The sequence below is a fragment of the Muntiacus reevesi genome, chromosome 9 (genome assembly GCF_963930625.1).
Source record: "Muntiacus reevesi chromosome 9, mMunRee1.1, whole genome shotgun sequence".
In the NCBI taxonomy this organism is placed as follows: Eukaryota; Metazoa; Chordata; class Mammalia; order Artiodactyla; family Cervidae; genus Muntiacus; species Muntiacus reevesi.
The window spans coordinates 57,499,473-57,518,609 of NC_089257.1; the positions used below are offsets into that span (position 1 = coordinate 57,499,473).

Consider the following 19,137-nt stretch of genomic DNA (forward strand, 5'->3'; position numbering starts at 1 on the left):
GTGCAGCTGCCACCACACCGTCAGAAGCTGGCAGAGCTCAGAGTCACAGCTCGGCCTGCAGGCTTCTCTCTACCTCGCCATTTGTTCATCCATTCAGCAATCAGCTACTCATCATTTATCATGTGCCCAGGCCTGTGCCAGGCGCTGGGGATACAGTTGTGAACAAACACTGCTCTCATGGAATTTACAGCCTAGACATTAAACAAATGAGAATGCAAATGAGACTCCCCTGCTGGTCCAGTGGTTAAGAACCTGCCTGTCAATGGAGGGGAGGACGGGTTCAATCCTTGGTCCAGGAAGGTCCCATGTGCCACAACTACTGAGCCTGCGCGCCGCAGCATGAGAAGCCACTACAATGAGAGTCCACGCAGAGAAACTAGAGAGGAGCCCCCGCTCACCACGACCAGAGAAAACCCACACGCAGCAGTGAAGACCCAGCACAGCCAAATAATAATAGATAAATAACTTTTTTAAAAGAATGCAAATGGGTGGATACAGTTACAAACTGGGGTGAAGGAAGAAGAGTGTGAGCAGAGACTTTAACAGGGAAAACTACCTGTAAGGCCACAACAACCCTACATTGATCATATCAGAAAGTCACATGCCCACTACATGTAAGTGAAAAATCTCAGAAAACTGCCTCTCAGAGCTGGATCTCAAGCAAGGCATCCCTGGCCAGTTCACGAGCCCTGTGTCCAGCCCTGCACAGATCCTGCTGAAATAGAAGCCTTTCTAAAAGCACCTGCTAATTCCTTAATATTATACTCATACACCCTAACCACAGTCACCCCCACTTAGGTATCTGCTGCATTTTACAATTAGTTGGGACCATTCATGGGCTTCCCTGGTAGCTCAGCCGATAAAGAATCTGCCTATAATGCAGGAGACTCCGCTTTGATTCCCGGGTCAGGAAGATCCCCTGAAGAAGGGATAGGCTACCCACTCGAGTATTCTTGGGCTTCTCTGGTGACTCAGGCTAAAATAATCCGCCTGCAACGTGGGAGACCTGGGTTCATTCCCTGGGTTGTGAAGATCCCCTGGAAGAGAGCATGGCAACCCACTCTAGTTTTCTTGCCTGGAGAATTACTTGAACAGAGGAGCCTGGCAGGCTACAGTCCACAGGATCACGAAGAGTCAGACCTGAATGGGCTACTAAGTCAGCACACAGCACAGCTCCGCTCGCACAGATTCACTCGTCTGAGCCCTAGAGCAGCTGCTTACACAACAGAAGTAGGTTTTAACATCCTGGCTTGAGAGACAAGGAAATTGAGGCCTAGACAGGTGAAGTGACTTCATTAAGGTCACCAGCTAAGAAGGCACCCAGATCTGCCATCCAGTTCTCACAGGAAGCACTTCAGGCCAGGAAATCATGAATCTCAGAGGAGACAGCTGCAGGTCACCGAGCCCGGATAAAGTCACCCAGGAGTCCCATGAAGTTCCCGAGAACAATGATCAGGGACATTAAGCAGCTTGGGAAAGGTTTCTAGAATGCAGCTCCACCAGCCTGAGACACAGGTACCTTGCCAACTTTCCCAGATTAGAACAGGTTCTCCTGGACTCTTTCCAAGTGCTTCTGACTAACGGAGAAAAGTATTTTTCCATCGCACGCACTGCAGGCAGGCACCAGACTCCTGATGGGGGAGGGCAGAGACTGCAGCCCAGAGTCCCATACGGATGAACTGTAAAAGTTATCCTGGTACTGTGTCAACTGCCCTTGCTCAGCGCCTACTGCTGGGGGTGGACGTCTTGGGTGGCGTTCCTTGATGGTGGCACCACTAACGTCTGGGGCTGGGTGTTCTGTGTTGTGGGGGCCGCCCCACACTGTAGGACATTTAGCAGCATCCCTGGCCTGTACCAAGTAGAGGCCAGTAGCACCCAACCCCAGATGTGACAACCAGACACATTTTAAAACCTTGCAAACATCCCCCAAGAGACTTAGTGGCCTAGGACTGGGAGTCACTGGTGTAGGGACTACCACACCAGTAAGGGGAGAGCGCTGTCTACTCCCCCGCTCTCATCCGAACCCAACCCAGCCACCTTAGTGGGCAGACCCACGGTCACGGCACATAAGCTATTTTTAATCAATATCACACCCTAATGCCTCGCAGAATGAGACAGGAGGCAGCCTTCTGTGCTGATGGGGCTGCAGGTAGGTCCCAGGAACCACTCTCCTCCGGAGTTTGTGAAAACAACTAGAATCAAACAACTCCTTGTTCCAGTAATGAGTTGCTTCTGACCCTGTAAGCAAATCTTGTTCCCGTTAACATGAGCAGCTGGGTCTGATTAAATTGGAGGCCCTGGCTGTTTCTTCTCAATGATACTGCATCAGGGCAAAGGCGTCCACGGCTGCTGGGGAGGAGGGTAAAGCTGGTGAATCAAACAGCAGGGGACTCTCACCCACCCAAAACTCAGTGCTGCAACCAGGCCACTCCAACATCCCAGCTTCCAACCACTCTGCACTCAGGACAAAGGGGAAAGGGACAAAGTGCACAAACGAGATCCGAATCAACAAGTTAATTAAACAGCTGAAACTTAACCCAGAGATCATGCTATCACGGGGAGGTGGAAACCTGAAGCGGGGGTGACTCAGGCAGTATCAAGGACATGGGTTCCAACCTCCCGCCCCGAGGGTCGTGCTGTTGGCCCAGACGTAGAGATCAGCATCAGTTCCAATGGTGCAAAGCCAGAATCAAAGCCGCAACATGTCTATGCCTTTCATTAGTCAGCTGCCTAACCAGTTAACAGTCTTACTGACAGACTCAACTAAACCCACTACTGTTTGGTAGTAAGTGTATTCTACTGCACTGCAATTCTTTGAAGACTGACTAAGCATGCAACGCCCACCTGTTAACACCCAGTGACTCACACTACTGCTAGTGTCTGCGCCACTTCGGCACGGTGACGTGGCCCCACTGATGCACTGAAATCTGATGCCAGGCCTGTCTCCCCTAGTGACAGTGGGCTCCTTGAGGGCAGGATTAGGATCAAGCACAAGGAATGGTACATAAGCGGATCCTCACTATCTGTATGATGGATGGATGGGTAAACCTTCTATCTCTGTACTCTTAGACTTAAGCCTGTCCACGCATGGCAGTGACAGGGCATGCGTGCATGCCAAGTGACTTCAGTCATGAACAACTCTTTTTCCACCCCATTAATTATAGTCTGCTGGGCTCCTCTGTCCATGGGGTTCTCCAGGCAAGAGTACTTAGAGTGGGTAGCCGTTGCCTTCTCCAGGGGATCTTCCCGACCCAGGGATTGAACCTGTGTCTCTTATGTCTCCGGCATTGGCAGGCGGGTTCTTTGCCACTAGCACCACCTGGGAAGCCCCAACAGGGCATAGCCCGTCTCCTCTGCTTCTTCAAGCTTAGCCCACTGCTCAAAAGGTTCCCAATAAACAATAACCGAATTCAGAGACAAACTGAAGCCTTCTGATCATGGACCTCTTTCCAAGGAAAGAGGTCAGAAATCCTCGAAGTCTACCTGCCTCATTTCAGTATGTTTAGTCTCTCTTAACTAGAAGGTTTAATGTAGCCAATGAATACTTTCTTTGGGAGGCAGTGGAGATAGAGATGTGAGCAAGACTAATACAGGGCTTCCTCTCACAGAACTCACTGTCCGAGGAGAAGAGAAACAGTTAACAATTATATAAATAAGTAGCTACTATGCTTAGAGAGTCTCTTTAGATAAATTTCTGTAGATGGTCCCAATCTTTAAGCAATCTGAACTATTGTGAGGAAAGCCACGATTTGCCTCCAAATGAATGACATCACTAGAGCATCCTCTGAAGCAGTAAATGCGGAAAGTTTATTATACACCTTAGTTATACAGGCCTCTGTTTCAAAGCAATCTTAAAAAAAAAAAAAATTAAGAACCAATTAAAAGCATCATGGATGTAAATACTCCTAAGCCTATGTTTCTGTGTTCAAACACGTAGTATATGAGGCTAACCAAGGATAACTGAAGTGGACTTGAAAACCTACAGAAGTCGGAAGGCACTGGAATAAGTCATCAGGTATTTGGTGGTCTACAGATTAGTGTATCGCTAACAAGCAGGCCAAGAGCAGGTAAGGGGACTCCTGAGAACCCCTGAAGTTCAGAAGGCCTTGACACGATAATGGATCTTAAGAATTACAACCTGCCGGCCTGGGAAACTCTGTGTCAGTCAGCAAGAGCTCTAGGAAGGTTGGGAAGAAGGGCGGCCATGAAAAAACAAACCCTGAGAACATAGTCAGGAAGATGAAGACTAGGAAAGAAGAAATGCCCTAAGGGAAAAATGAGAAACAATGAAGATGAATCAAGAAAAGATAAAGATGCCAAAAACTGGATGGCCTGGCCTGGTAAAGTAACGTCTGAGGGAACACGTGAGATATTTGAATCAATGTACAGAGTTTGTTAGGGTTAATAAAAATCCAAACCAAAATACCATGCCAGCTATGACTCAAAATAATGCTCCTGCCTCAATTTTGAACATTTAACTTAACAGTTTCTGATGCCTTGAATTTAGACTCAGGTGGAAATGCAAATACAGTCACTCCTTTAGCTATGACAAAGCAGAGATCCTCCCAACAACCTGGACAAATTTCTGGGTGGTGCCTGTTCCCTCTCAAAACCTCACGGACCCTTAGAACCACAAGGAGTTAACCTAACCCAGCCTTACATTTTTGGGTATAAATCTATGATCCAGAGAGGTAAAGCGACATATCTGACTGACTACAGAACTATTAATAGATCTCAGGTCCTCCCCTTCCCAGTCCTTCAAGCTTTTCATCAGTGAAAACCAACCTACCTAATCCCGCTCATTCAGAGCTATTTAGACAGCTGTCCCCCAGCTGCTCTTCCCAACCACAAACTCCCTGCCGCTCTCTCACCTGTCTGAGCAACCAGGTGTGTCCACCCACTCCAGACGGCAGTGATCTTTTCATTCTGGAAATAATGTGCTTCTATTCTCTGGGGCAGAAGGAGGAAAGCAGCCTGGGAAGCCAGTTGCCCATGTTTGTTGCTTCCCCAAACATACAGCTCTCCTGCATCTTTAAACAAGCAGAAGGGAAACAAAAGAGGTGAAGAAACATTAGCCCAAAATGATGGAAAATAACCTGAGTCTGGGGGAAAAAAGTGGCTCAAAGAAGTTGTATTATTCTTACCCTACAATACTGAATAGAGCAAAGCAAGATATCAAATTCATGTATAGCATAATACGTAAGATTTTTTTTTTAATTCTATAAATAGGAAAAAAGGCCAAATGTTCTTAACAGTTTGTCAAGGAACAGGAAAGTGAGTTTATTTTTTCATTAATTCATTCAACAAATATTTATTCAACATCCACCATGTGCAAGACATATGGTTCTCTGTTTTCTACATTTTTTAAATAAATGCTTACCTTTTGTTAGGAAAAATATATATTAGCGTTTCAAAATAACAGGTTAAAAGGCAAATTATTTAAGTTTAAACTTTATAAATATCTGATGATTTCACCACATGCCCTGTTCAGCAGAAAATATAGTTATCGTATCACATTCGCGTAGCACTTAAGCTCATTTGAACCTCACAATAATCCTGTGATATAAGCAGGAATGAGACTGACTGACATTGTGATTTAACAGAAAGAGAGCAAATTCAGTCAAGTGACTCTGGCTTCTATTCTCGGATCTGCTAACTAGTTATTGACCTTGGACAAACCACTTCCTCGGCAAACCTTAGTTTCACCAGCTGAAGACTGGGGGGAGAGCTGATGGTGGAGAAGGACACTATAACTGATGTACAGGAGAGACCGGTGGGTGACTGCGGCAAACCAGAGGGCACATGGCTGTCCAGAAGGCATTCAAGTTCAACAACTCTTTAACTGGAAGTCAAACAAAAGGGGGCACGGGCTACAGTCTGCCTTATGAATCTACAGTCTGTGACTCCTTGGATTATCTCTAAGTGCTTCCCCAACCCGAAATGTAACACTGCACAGTACAGCACACGATGCCCACAGGCGGCTAAGGAACCCTTGAAATGTGGCTAGTCCAAATGAGATGTTTTGAAGACAAAAAAAAAAAAAAAAAGCACAATGCATTGCAAAAACTTAGTGCAAAAACAAAGAGTGTGGCTCCTTAATAATTTTCACATTGATCACATGTTGGAATAATATTTTGGCTATACTGGGTTAAGCAAAATAAATTATTAAAATTAATTCGCCTGTTTCTTTTTACTTTTTGCAATGCAGCTCACATTATATTTCTCCTAGACAGCACTCTTCTGGAAGATAAATTAACCAAGGCTCAGAGACATTAAGTGACTTTCAAGATTGCAAGGCTTATTAGGGATCAAGCTGGACCAGAAGCCAGATTTTCCACTTCCACTGCATCCTGTGACCTCCCCATAAAGGTTTGGAGCATTGCTTGCCCTGGAGCAGCTCAGTCTATTCTCAAAAACCAATCAGAAGCCAAAGAGTATCATTAAAGGATATGAGGTCAAGACTTGGGGTTTAAGTCCCAGATTTGCTGCTGGATCACTCTCTGACACTGGGCACGTCACTTCACATTCTGGGTCTCTGTTTCACAGTCTAAAATGTGTGCTCAGGCCCTCAGTCATGTCCAACTCTTTGCAACCCCATGGAGGGTAGCCCACCAGGCTCCTCTGCCTACAGAATTTTCCAGGCAAGAATACTGGGGTGGGTTGCCATTTCCTTCTCCAGGGCATTTTCCCAACCCAGGGATCGAACTTGTGTCTCTTACATCTCCTGCAGTGGCAGAGGGGTTCTTTACCACTAGGGCCCCCGGGGAAGCCCAAGTCTAAAATGAGGGACCATAAACCAGTGGAGTCTTTGTGTCAGCCAGGTGACCTTGTGGCACTGACATACTGCAGTTCTATACAGCAAAGTTGCCTAGAGAGAGGGCAACCTCCCTGGACCTCACCAGGGTGTGCTAAGTATGAGGAACCCTTACAAGAGGGAAGTGGAGCCCCTCGGCAAAGTCTCCACCCATGAAAGGGACTGCTGAGCTACCAAAGTGCCACTGACAATGAGCTTGTGTCTGTTATAAGCCTTCATTCATCTTAGTCAGTCTAAACCGTCTTTTTGCAAAGACAAACTGTCTTCCACAAGCAGATCATTACGCTGTTGCATCAGCAGGCAAAATTTAATTCTGCTGCAATGCCAAATAGTTACATAAGCTACAACTCCAGAGAGGTCTAGAGAGCACCGAACAAAATGCAGTGTGTCACAGCTTGAACTGGACCAGGAAAGAGGGATATTAATCTTGACCCTTTTAAGACACTTTCAAAATATCCAAAACAAAGTTACCTTGTGCATATACTCCAAAAATCACTAAATTGTACACTTTAAAGGGGTGAATTTCATATATGAGGTACATCTCAATAAAAAATTCAACATCTATGTGTTTAAAACACGATTAGAAAAGTACCCACATATGAAATAATAAATAGTTTTAGTAATATAAGATTTTTGAAGAAATCAATGTTAACGAGCAATTAGAAGAATCTATAGGTTTACATAATACTAGCCATTTCAAGTTAGACTAAGAGTTGAAACCTTAGTCTCTTCTTATTCTCGGAAAAGAATGCCTTCTCCCAGAGCTAGGGAGGACTACACGGGATGAACTTGTCACCTCTCATCCCCTCTATAAAAGGGGAGGTGGGGGACCACATGCCCAGAAGAGTCCCTTAGAGCTGGCATTCATTTCAGCTCAACCTTTTTAGCATATCTACAAATCTACCTAATATGAGCCAGAGGCTAAAAGCAGGTATTTCCTTCATTAGCTAGTTGCTTTTAATTCATTAAATATCAAATTATCTGTAATTCAGAATTTGTAAAGTATTTAAACTCTCACATTACAGCTCTTGAGTTCTGGACACCATAACAACTCCTCAAATTTGATGTGGAAGAATGCATGCCCCCATTAATTTACAGATACAGTGTACACATCTTTAAGTTCCACATAAAACACTGAAAATACAGTGTATGAAAGTTATTTCCCTTTACTTAAAAAATGCAATGCATTCAACTCTGGGCGAAAGGGCTTACCAACATGCGTCTCTCATAGCTATAGTCTCCAGTCTACCTGCAGTAGTCAGGACAATCTGGGCTTTGAAAAAGATAAACTTTGAGAGAGATAACTTTCACTTCCAAGAAAATGCGGGGGCTTCCCTGGTGGTTCAGTGGTAAAGAATCCGCCTGCCAACCCAGGAGACATGGGTTCAATCCCTGATCCGGGAAGATCCCACAAGTCACAGAGCAACTAAGCCCACAGCTACTGAGCCTGCACTCTAGAGCCTGGGAGCCGCAACTACTGAGCTCACGTCCCCCAACTACTAGGTGTGGCAAACTGCTAGGGTGAAGCCCATGCGTCCCAGAGCATGTGCTCGGCAACAAGAGAAGCCCTCGGACCACAACTAGAGAGTAGCTCCCACCTGCTGCACCTAGAGAAAAGCCTCTGCAGCTACAAAGAGCCAACACAACCAAGAAAAAAAAAGCTGCATTGTCACTAGACAGTTTATACTGTATTGGCCGAGTGTGTCAAATGGATGGATGGATGGATGGAAACATAGCCAAGACAGAGAGATATACATAGTGTGTGAGAGAAAAAAGACTAGATAGAGAGTGAAAGCGAAAGTCACTTAGTCATGTCCGACTCTTTGCGACCCCATGGACTATACAGTCTGTGGAATTCTCCAGGCCAGAATACTGGAGTGGGGGCAGATTAAAGAGATGGAATAGAGAGGTCAACTAGAGAAATATATAAAAACATAAAATAAATTAGAAATATGCACACAACTAGACTTAGCGATATAGGGAGACCTTGGTTAGATAGAAAGACGGAAGATAAAAATAGAAACATGTAGTTAAATAAAACAGAGAAGATAAACAGAGAGAACAGACAGGGTAACAGATAAAAGGAGTAGAAAGATACAGGGCTTCCCTGGTGGCTCAGCTGGTAAAAAACCTGCCTGTAATGCGGGAGACCTGGGCTTGATCCCTGGGTGGGGAAGATCCCCTAGAGAAGGGAACAGCTGCCCATTCCAGTATTCTGGCCTGGAGAATTCCATGGACTAAACAAGATCGCAGAGAGTCCGACATGATTGAGTGACAAAGCAAAGCAAAAATATGCTAGTTTGAGATTAAATAGCTGGAGAAGAGAAAGCTAGAGAAGCCAGAAGGCTTAGACAGTTATATGTGTGTGCGTGTTTAGTCGCTCAGTCCTGTCTGACTCTTTGCAACCCTGTGGACTGTAGCCCGCCAGGCTCCTCTGTGCATGAGATTCTCCAGGCAAAAATACTGGAGTGGGTAGCCATTCCCTTCTCCAGGGGATCTTCCTGACCCAGGGGTCAAACTCCTGCATTTCTGGAAGACTATTCACTGACTGAGCCACCAGGGAAGTTTAAAATAATTACATTAGACATCAAAACAGATTAGATGAATAACAATACGTTATACATAAATTTACTGTTGGCTATACAATTTGACAATCACAACTACTCCGAAAGATATTTTTATCCCTATTGTACAGCTGAGAAAACAAACTCAGAGGAAAGGAAGTGAGCCTCTATTTCACATGAGTGTTTCAACGTGTAATTTCATATGAAATTCTGAAAACTACCCCCAAAATATTTTATAGACAAGTCAACGGTCTCAGGAAGGCAAAGTGACTTGCTAAGATCACATCGGCAGTGGCATCATTACCCTGACTCCATCATCTATGCTCTTCCATCTGTATCCCAACAGCAACACTTGAGGCAAAAACACCCAGAATTCTGAATGGCACGTGACCTACCTGTCAGTGAAGCTGAGTGATCAGAGCCAGCAAGAACACATACTGCTTGAGAATTCTCTAGCCCTACCAAAAAAAAAAAAAAAAATTATTTTGAAATCACATTTATAACAGAATAAATTGGGTAGAGAAGGGCCACAAGCAGTGACCCACCAGCACCTGGGGAGAAATTCAGCCAAAGCATGAAGGTCTGAGTCAGCAGCACTGGCCAAGAAGATGATCGGCATGGTAGAGAGACTGGTGATACCCAGGAGGTTGAACAAATAAGTACATATTTTGAGGATAAAGGAGTCAGATTTCCCACTATCAGAAAAGAGAAGAAAGGAACAGATATGAAAAGGTGGAAGGCTAGAATCGAACATTTGACACAGGATTGTAACTGAAGTCAGGGTAAACTCATGGTTTCTACAAAAGATAAACAAACATAGGTGTACGTACATACAAACACAAGTGTGTGTCTCTGTATATTTCCTTGCTCTGTCCATGGAGTGGGCCCAGAAGCAGTGACATCTCTTATATTCAGCTGCTATCAAGTGCAGACACTGAGACACAAGTCCAGGCCTTCTAACAGCACAGAGACAGTACTAGAATTTGAACTTGCCTCCCATCTCAAACCCAGGCTCTTCCTCCCTAAATACACTGCTTTCAGTGATAAAGTATAATCCCACTCAACTCTGCTCAAATCTGTGGTCACCTGGTCTGGCATGCAGATATGCAGTCTTATTCCATAACTTTCTTCTGACATTTCTATTTAATTTACTCAGTTCAGTTCAGTCACTCAGTAGTGTCCAACTCTTTGTGACCCCATGGACTGCAGCATGCCAGGCTTCCCTGTCCGTCACCAATCCCGGAGTTTGCGCAAACTCATGTCCATCACGTTGGTGATGCCATCCAACCATCTCATCCTCTGTCATCCCATTCTCCTCCAGCCTTCAGTCTTTCCCAGCATCAGGGTCTTTTCAAATGAGTCAGTTCTTCACATCAGGTGGCCAAAGTATTGAGTTTCAGCTTCAGCATCAGTCCTTCCAATGAATATTCAGGACTGATTTCCTTTAGGATGGACTGCTTGGATCTCCTTGCTGTTCAAGGGACTCTCAAGAGTCTTCTCCAACACTACAGTTCAAAAGTATCAATTCTTCAGTGCTCAGCTTTTTTATGGTCCAACTCTCACATCCATACACAACTATTGGAAAAACCATAGCTTTGTCTAGATGGACCTTTGTCAGCAAAGTAATGTCTCTGCTTTGTAATATGCTGTCTAGGTTGGTCACAGCTTTTCTTCCAAGGAGCAAGGGTCTTTTAATTTCATGGTTGCAGTCACCATCTACAGTGATTTTGGAGCCCAGAAAAATAAAGTCTCTCACTGTATCCATTGTTTCCCATCTATTTGCCATGAAGTGATGGGACTAGATGCCATGATCGTAGTTTTCTGAATGTTGAGTTTTAAGCCAGCTTTTTCACTCTCCTCTTTCACCTTCACCAAGAGTCTCTCTAGTTCCTCTTTGCTTTCTGCCATAAGAGTGGTGTAATATGCATATCTGAGGTTATTGATATTTCTCCCATAAAATCTTGATTCCAGCTTGTGCTTCCTCCAGCCCAGCGTTTATAATGATATACTCTGCATATAAGTTAAATAAGCAGGGTGACAACAGCGTTGACGTACTCCTTTCCCGATTTGGAACCAGTCTGTTGTTCCATGTCTGGTTGTAACTGTTGCTTCTTGACCTGCATACAGATTTCTCAGAAGGCAGCTAATGTGGTCTGGTATTCCCATCTCTTGAATTTTCCACAGTTCGTAGTGATCCACACAGTCAAAGGCTTTGGCGTAGTCAACAAAGCAGAAATAGATGTTTTTCCGGAACTCTCTTGCTTTTTCTATGATCCAACGGATATTGGCAATTTGATCTCTGGTTCCTCTACCTTTTCTAAATCCAGCTTCAACATCTGGTAGTTCACGGTTCATATACTGTTGAAGCCTGGCTTGGAGAATTTTGAGCATTACTTTGGTACCGTGTGAGATGAGTACAACTGTGCAGTAGCTTGAACATTTTTTGGCAATGCCTTTCTTAGGGATTGAAATGAAAACTAACTTTTCTGAGTCCTGTGGCCACTGCTGAGTTTTCCAAATTTATTGGCATATTGAGTGCAGCACTTTCACAGCATCATCTTTTAGGATTTGAAAGAGCTCAACTGGAATTCCATCACCTCCACTAGCTTTGTTCATAGTGATGCTTCCTAAGGCCCACTTGATTTCGCATTCCAGGATGCCTGGCTCTAGGTGAGTGATCACACCATCATGGTTATCTTGGTCCTGAAGATTTTTTTATATGTTCTTCTGTGTATTCTTGCCACCTCTTCTTAATATCTTCTGCTTCTGTTAGATCCATACCATTTCTGTCCTTTATTGTGCCCATCTTTGCATAAAATGTTCCTTGGTATCTCTAATTTTCCTGAAGAGATAACTAGTCTTTCCCATTCTATTATTTTCCTCTATTTCTTTGCATGGATCACTGAGGAAGGCTTCCTTATCTCTCCTTGCTATTTTTTGGAATTTAGCATTCAGATGGGTATAGCTTTCCTTTTCTCCTTTGCCTTTAGCTTCTCTTCTTTTCTCAGATATTTGTAAGGCCTCCTCTGACAACCATTTTGCCTTTTTGCATTTTTTTTCCCTTTGGGATGGTCTTGATCACTGCCTCCTATACAATGTCAAGAACCTCCGTCCATGGTTCTTTAGGCACTCTGTCTATCAGATCTAATACCTTGAGTCTATTTGTCACTTCCACTATATAATTGTAAGGGATTTGACTTAGGTCATACCTGAATTGTCTAGTGGTTTTCCCTACTTTCTTCAATTTAAGTCTGAATTTTGCAGTAAGGAGTTCATGATCTGAGCCACAGTCAGCTTCTGGTCTTGTTTTTGCTGACTTTATAGAGCTTCTCCAGTGTCTTAATAAAATATCCCTCATGCCTTCAAGTATCCTATAGAATGACAAAGGGACAAAGCAGATGTTTTTGCCACTTTCATCAGAGGGGAGGCACCTGTCCCCTAGTGGCCAGGTTGGGAGAGGACGCCCAGGGTTCCAGCTCCAGAACTGATGGTGGTAATGTAAAGAAGGGGGGGAGGTAAAGTGAAAGACTTTAAGGGCAGGAAGCTGATATCTCTGCTAATGTCTCATCAGAAAACTCCCCCAAATCACCTTTGAATCTAAGCTGTGCCCTGAGACGATCCCCAACCAGGTTAAGTCAAATCAAATAAAAATATTACTGATTCCTTTTAGATACGAAATCTGTACAAAAACAGAAAGTAGACACTGTCCCTACCCTTAAAATGCTCATCATCTTTGGCATTTGGGAAAACATGTAAACAACTCATAACAACACAACACGCTGTGCTGTCCCTGCAGAGAAAGAAAATGCCAACGGAGGCGAGAAGTGGGAAGAGTCTTTCAGTTGCAGCTGAGCTAGGACCTGAAAAATTATCTAGATTTTCCCAAGGAGAACAGGAAGGAAAAGGCATTCTGTGCAGAGGTAATAGTCTGCCCACAAGCACATAGGGATGAGAACACAGTGCATGCCCAGGGAGCAGTGAATACCGTGGTGAGGCAGGAAAAATGTTTGGGAAGTATGAGGGTATATTACAGATGCTTTCAATGTGAAGCAGACTCTCTGGCGTGTGTCCAGTGGCCCCTTCCCCTTCTCTGAGAGAACTCTCCCCAACTCAACCCATGGGCTTCAGAGGGCTAACCTTACCCCCGCAGCAGGGGAAAGCCTTGAGGACTCAATCAGATCAGGGACTTCCCTGATGGTCCAGTGCCTAAGACTCTACACTCCAATGCTGGGGGCCTGGGTTCAATCCCTGGTCAGGGAACTAGATCCCACATGCTACAACTCAAGATTCCACATGCTAGACTAAGACCAGGTACAGTCAAATAAACAAATAAATATTTTTTTAAAAAAGAGAGAGAGAGAGTGGGAATTGGAACATCCCAACAACTTGTAGCACACTCCCACTGAGGCTCACTCCTCAGTCTTCTTTCCCTGCTTCTTACCACCCTCAAAAATCCCTCCTTTGCTCTGAGCTAGAGGAGAGGAGAGGTTTGCTGACAGCTTTTTCCTAGGGCCAACCCTCAGTAAACTGGATCACAAAGTCAGAGAGCCAGAGAGGAAGAGGAGGAGGAGGTGGAGACGTGGTGCTACATATGGAGAGAGAAAGGCCCACCAGGAGAGTGGAGAGGGAGACAGGCAGGAAGTCGTAGCGACTAACTTCCCAACAAAAGACTGACCAGAAGACTGGTAGGCAGCACCCTTCCTACCTACTCTTCACGCGCTCACGGAGAGACCTCCCTAAGGGAACACTTCCGGCCCCTCTCTCTACATCCTCACTGGCTCCTGCTTTCCCCTGGGGAGTGGCTGGGCAGGCAAGCAGGGTCTTCCTGGCTTCTCTCTCTGGGATGTGCCTGCCTGCAGGGGGCGCCTCCTCCAGGCGCTCAGAGGCACCATGAATTTAGCAGGACTGCCTGCAGCTGCTCCAGTGCCTGGGGGGAAAATCCAAGCTGGGATTCAGAACCTGGAGGCTCACTACTGCTACCCGTTATTTCCAAACACCTAACTCATGTCTTCCAATCTAACTTTTAACATTTTTAGAACTACCATTTTGATTTCTACCTGCCTGACTTTCATCTGTCTCTCAATGGGTTCTGAACTCTGGCACCAAAGAGGGGTACTTTTACTGGGCCCACAAAAATCCCAAAAAAATTGAGACCTACCAACAGAGAGTTAAGACAGAGAGACCAAGAAACAGCAAAAGAAAAATGCCATTTGCCCATTTTCTGCATGCCGGTATCTCCATTTCCAGACAAAGAATGAATACAGGACTCAGAAGAAATAAGGGCCTTACCTGTCACTGTGCTGGGTTCCTTTGCTGTCAGAAACAGTGGGAGAGTCTGCCCAGGACACAGTCGCCGTCCAGATGATGCCAAACCAGTTCCCCATTGGAACACAGTGCCACTAGCTTCCCAGTGGAGTAGGAGAGAAAAAAGAGATGTTTACCTGGATTAAGACTAGATGGCGCTTTCAACCTCAGGCCATAAGAGATTCCCCATTCATGCTTAGTTAGCATGAATGAAAAAGTTTATGAAAAAGCTTACTGCCTCAAGCCATCCTATGGCTGGTCCTAGGGATTGCCACCAAGCCAGTCACAAATCCAATCTTCAGGGCAACCTAAGACCATTGGTGGAAATCCCAACATAGTAGAACTCCCTCTAGAAAGTTCTCCTCTGACACCCCTGGAGTCAAATTTGACTCCTCCAGAGTCAAATTACTGGAATGATATCTTTTTCATGATTGACTTGAAAAGACAACCCAGACTCCAGGCCAAGCAGGAAGCAACCTTGAAGCCTGCCACGTCCGTGCCTCCCATTTACTGGATGAGAAACTGAAGCCTGAAGAGGGCATGTGATTTGTCCAAGGTCATACAGGGAGCAAGGAGCAGAGAAAACACCAGGACTCAACTCTCCTGCCCCTAACATAGTGCCTTTTCTACTACACCAAGATGAATTCTGAGATTCCTAATTGTCAAATAAATACATATTTATGACTGCAAAATAAGCTTCTTAACAGCCACCATTTCCACATGTGGAATGGTCTTTTGTTTCCATATTCACTGGATCTAATTCATATACCAAAGTTCTGAAACTCATACAAATGTGTAGATGTAATATCATATATTTGGCCTACAGTCAGATGTGTGTAACTAGGCTCCATCACCCAACAGCAACATTAAGATACTGCTCCTCCAGAAGTGTCCTATACCCAATGGTCCTCTAGGCTGAAAACAGACAAGCTTGCTGTATGAAACGTAAGTTGTGATGATTGAGCACAAAGTGAACAAAACACAGTGTTGAAATAAAACAAAACTTATCAACACTTCAACAAATTGCGAGAGAAAAAACAGAGAGGAAAAGGTACATAAAGAAACTGGAGATGTCCAATAAAGGACTAGTATTTAAAATATACAGTGGACTCCTAAAACTCAACAACAACAAAAATAAAACCTGATTCAAAAATGAGCAAAGGACTTGAATAGACTTTTCTCCAAAGAAAATATACAAATGGCCATAAGCACATGAAAAGATGATCAACATCACTAATCATTAGGGAAATGAAGTCAAAACTACCTTGAAATTGTCACTTTACACTCATTGGGATGGCACTGGGATTGCTACTACAACAAGGGTTGACAAGGATGTGAAGAAATTTGGAAACCTTCTGCACTACTGGTGGTCATGTAAATTGGTACAGCCGCTGTGGAAAACAGTATGGCAATTCCCCCCAAAACTAAAAATAGAATTCCTGTATGATCCAGCAATAATACTTCTGGGTAAATATCCAAAAGAATTGAAAGCAAGATCTCGAAGTGATATCTGTACACCCATGTTCATGGCCATATTATTCACAATAGCCAAAATACAGACACAGCCCAACTGTCCATCAATAGATGAATGGATAAGCAAAATGTGGTATATACACATAGGAGAATACCATTAGGTCTTAAAAAAGAAGGAAATCCTGACAGTTGCTATAACATGGACAGACTTTGAGGATATTATATTGAGTGAAATAAGCCACAAAAAGACAAAAGAGATTGTATGATTCCACTTACATGAGGTACCTGTATGAGTGGTCAAAATCACAGAAATAGAAAAAATGGTGGGTGCCAGGGACTGGGAGAAGGGGAAATGAGGATTTATTGTTTAATGGATATACGGTTTCAGTTTTACAAGATGAAAAAAAGTTCTGGAATGGACTGTGGTAATAATGCACAATAATGTGAATGTACTTAATCCCACTCAATTGTATACTTAAAAATGATTAAGATGATAAAACTATGTTATGTGTATTTTAACACAATAAAAAACTAAAAGGAATAGGGACTTCCCTGGTAGTTCAATGGCTAAGACACCATGCTCCCAATGCAGGGGGCCCAGGTTTGATCCCGGGTCAGGGAACTAGATCCCACATGCTACAACTAAAGATCCTCATTGAAGATCCTGCATGCCACAGCTGAGACCTGGCACAACCAAATTTTCAAAAAGGAACAAATAAATTTTAAAAGAGAAAGAGAGAGACATGAGATACAAATTAACTAACCGCAATGATAGATCTAATTTGGATCCTGATTCAAACAAAACCATAAAAAGTACTTTTGAAACAATCAGGGAAATTTAAACACTGACTGGATGCTTAATGAAATTACAGAATTACTGATAATTTTTTGCAGATATGATGGTGGTATTTTTTTTTTTTTTTTTTTGGTAATGTTTTCAGAAAAAGTCCTTATCTTTCTGAGATGCAGGTAGAAATATTTACTGAAAAAAGTGGGGGAAGAAGAGGACTTAAACACATAACTGTGTTTCTTTGTAACTTGACAAAAATGTACTCATGAGACTACTGGTCACAGAATTTTGGTAGGCAAGGGGCAAGGAAACCAAAAACAGGCAATTCTCTGGCTGGCCCTGCTAATTTCTAAGGGAACCTGTTTATAAAAGTATAATCACTACCATACAACTCAGTCATCACACTGCTGGGCATTTATCCCAGAGAAATGAAAATTTATGTTCACATAAAAACTTGTCCACAAATGTTTATAGCTTTGTTCTTAATAGCTAAAAACCGGAAACAGCCAAATGTGCTTCAGTGGGTGACTGGTTAAACAAACTGTGGTTGTTATAGACTGAATTGTATCCCCCATAAAAATCACATATTGAAGTCCTAAACGCCAGTGTAGCTGTATTTGGAGATAGGGCCTACAGGATGTGATGAAAGTTAAATGGGTCATAAGAGCAAGGCTTCTGAAAGAATTGGTGTCCTTTGAAAAAGAGAAAGATTCACCAGAGATCTCTGTCTCTCTCCACATGCATGTATAGAGGAAAAACCACGTGAGGAGAGAACAAGAAGGTAGCATCCGCAAGCCAAGAAGAGAAATGTCACTAGAAACCAACCCTCATCTTGATCTTGAACTTCCAGCCTCCTTAACTGTGAGAAAACATTAATAAATTCCTGTTGCTTAAGCCACCCACTCTGTGATATTTTGTTACGGCCACCCTAGCAAGCTAATAGAGTTTAACTAACAGAGTATAACTAATACAGCTATACTATGGAATACTGAAGCCCCCTTGTGGCTCAGATGGTAGAGTCTGCCTGCAATGCAGGAGACCCAGGTTTGATCTCTGGGTTGGGAAGATCCCCTGGAGGAGGAACTGGCAACCCACTCCAGTAATCTTGCCTGGAAAATCCCATGGATGGAGGAGCCTGGCAGGTACAGTACAGTCCATGGGGTCGCAAAGAGTCAGACACGACTGAGCGACTTCACTTTCACTTTTTCATGGAATACTACTTAGCAATAACAAGGAACAAATTATTGATACTTCCAGCTTGGATGAATCTCTATGGAATCATAAGCTGAGCAAAAAAGTCAACCCCAAATGGCTATATACTGTATGATACCATTTTATAACATTCTTACAATGACATTATTATGGGAGAACAGAAGAGCTAAGAAGGGGGTGAGGGTAGGTAGAAAGTGGGTGCAGCTATAAAAGAGCAATAAGGGGATCCTTGTGAAGGTACTGTTCTGTATCTTGACTGTGTCAAGACCCCCCGGTTGAGCTATTACACTATAGCTTCACAAGATGTTATCACTGGGAGAAACTGGGCAAAGAGTGCATGTGATCTATTTCACTTCTTACAATGGCATGTGAACCTGTAAGTCTATCAAAATAAAAACCTTAATTTTTCAAAAAACTATAATCGACCCTAAGTCCCAGGTCACAAACATGTAGCACTAGACTCTTAATCACCTCTACTCCTCTCCCGGTTCCAAGATTGGACTCACCAACGCTTGGGCCTCGGCTGCCAGAGCCAGTTCAGACTGTCCTTCAGCCCAGAGGAGTGGGAGCAGAAAGCAGAAAAATGAGCAAGAGAGAGAAAAAAGGGTCACGCCTCCTCCACTTTCCACCTCTAACCTCACACACTCTGTCAGCCCTACACCCATCACCCTCTCACAGCACAGAAGACAAGCTCACTTGAAGCTTTTAAATTAATAAACATTAAAATCCACTAGAAAAGCAATGCAGTTCATGGCAAAGAATGCGGGTCTTGGAATCCAGCCTAGACTCTGATCCCAGCTCACCTTTTATTTCCCAACTCCCTGTATAACCTCAGACAAGCTCTTTAACTCTCTGGACCTCAGTTTCTTCATATGTAAGATATACAACAATTAAGTATAAAATAAATAAGCAATAAGGATATATTGTACAAGGAACATGGTCAATATTTTCTAATGATCATAAATGGAATGTAATCTTTG

General features: G+C 43.6%; 1 protein-coding gene across 4 annotated transcripts in view; it reads right to left on the reverse strand.

Moving 5' to 3' along the window:
• The window catches only part of SERGEF (secretion regulating guanine nucleotide exchange factor), a 232,265-nt gene that overhangs the window by 199,776 nt on the left and 13,352 nt on the right, over window positions 1-19,137 (reverse strand). For 3 of the 4 annotated variants that reach the window (XM_065944492.1, XM_065944491.1, XM_065944494.1), the window contains exons 6-8: window positions 14,668-14,781; window positions 9,774-9,836; window positions 4,872-5,030 (exon numbers count right to left, since the gene is read on the reverse strand). In XM_065944492.1, the coding sequence (XP_065800564.1) occupies window positions 4,872-5,030; window positions 9,774-9,836; window positions 14,668-14,781 (336 nt within the window). The remainder of the gene's footprint in view (window positions 1-4,871; window positions 5,031-9,773; window positions 9,837-14,667; window positions 14,782-19,137) is intronic. The other variant, XM_065944493.1, reaches the window with a different exon arrangement.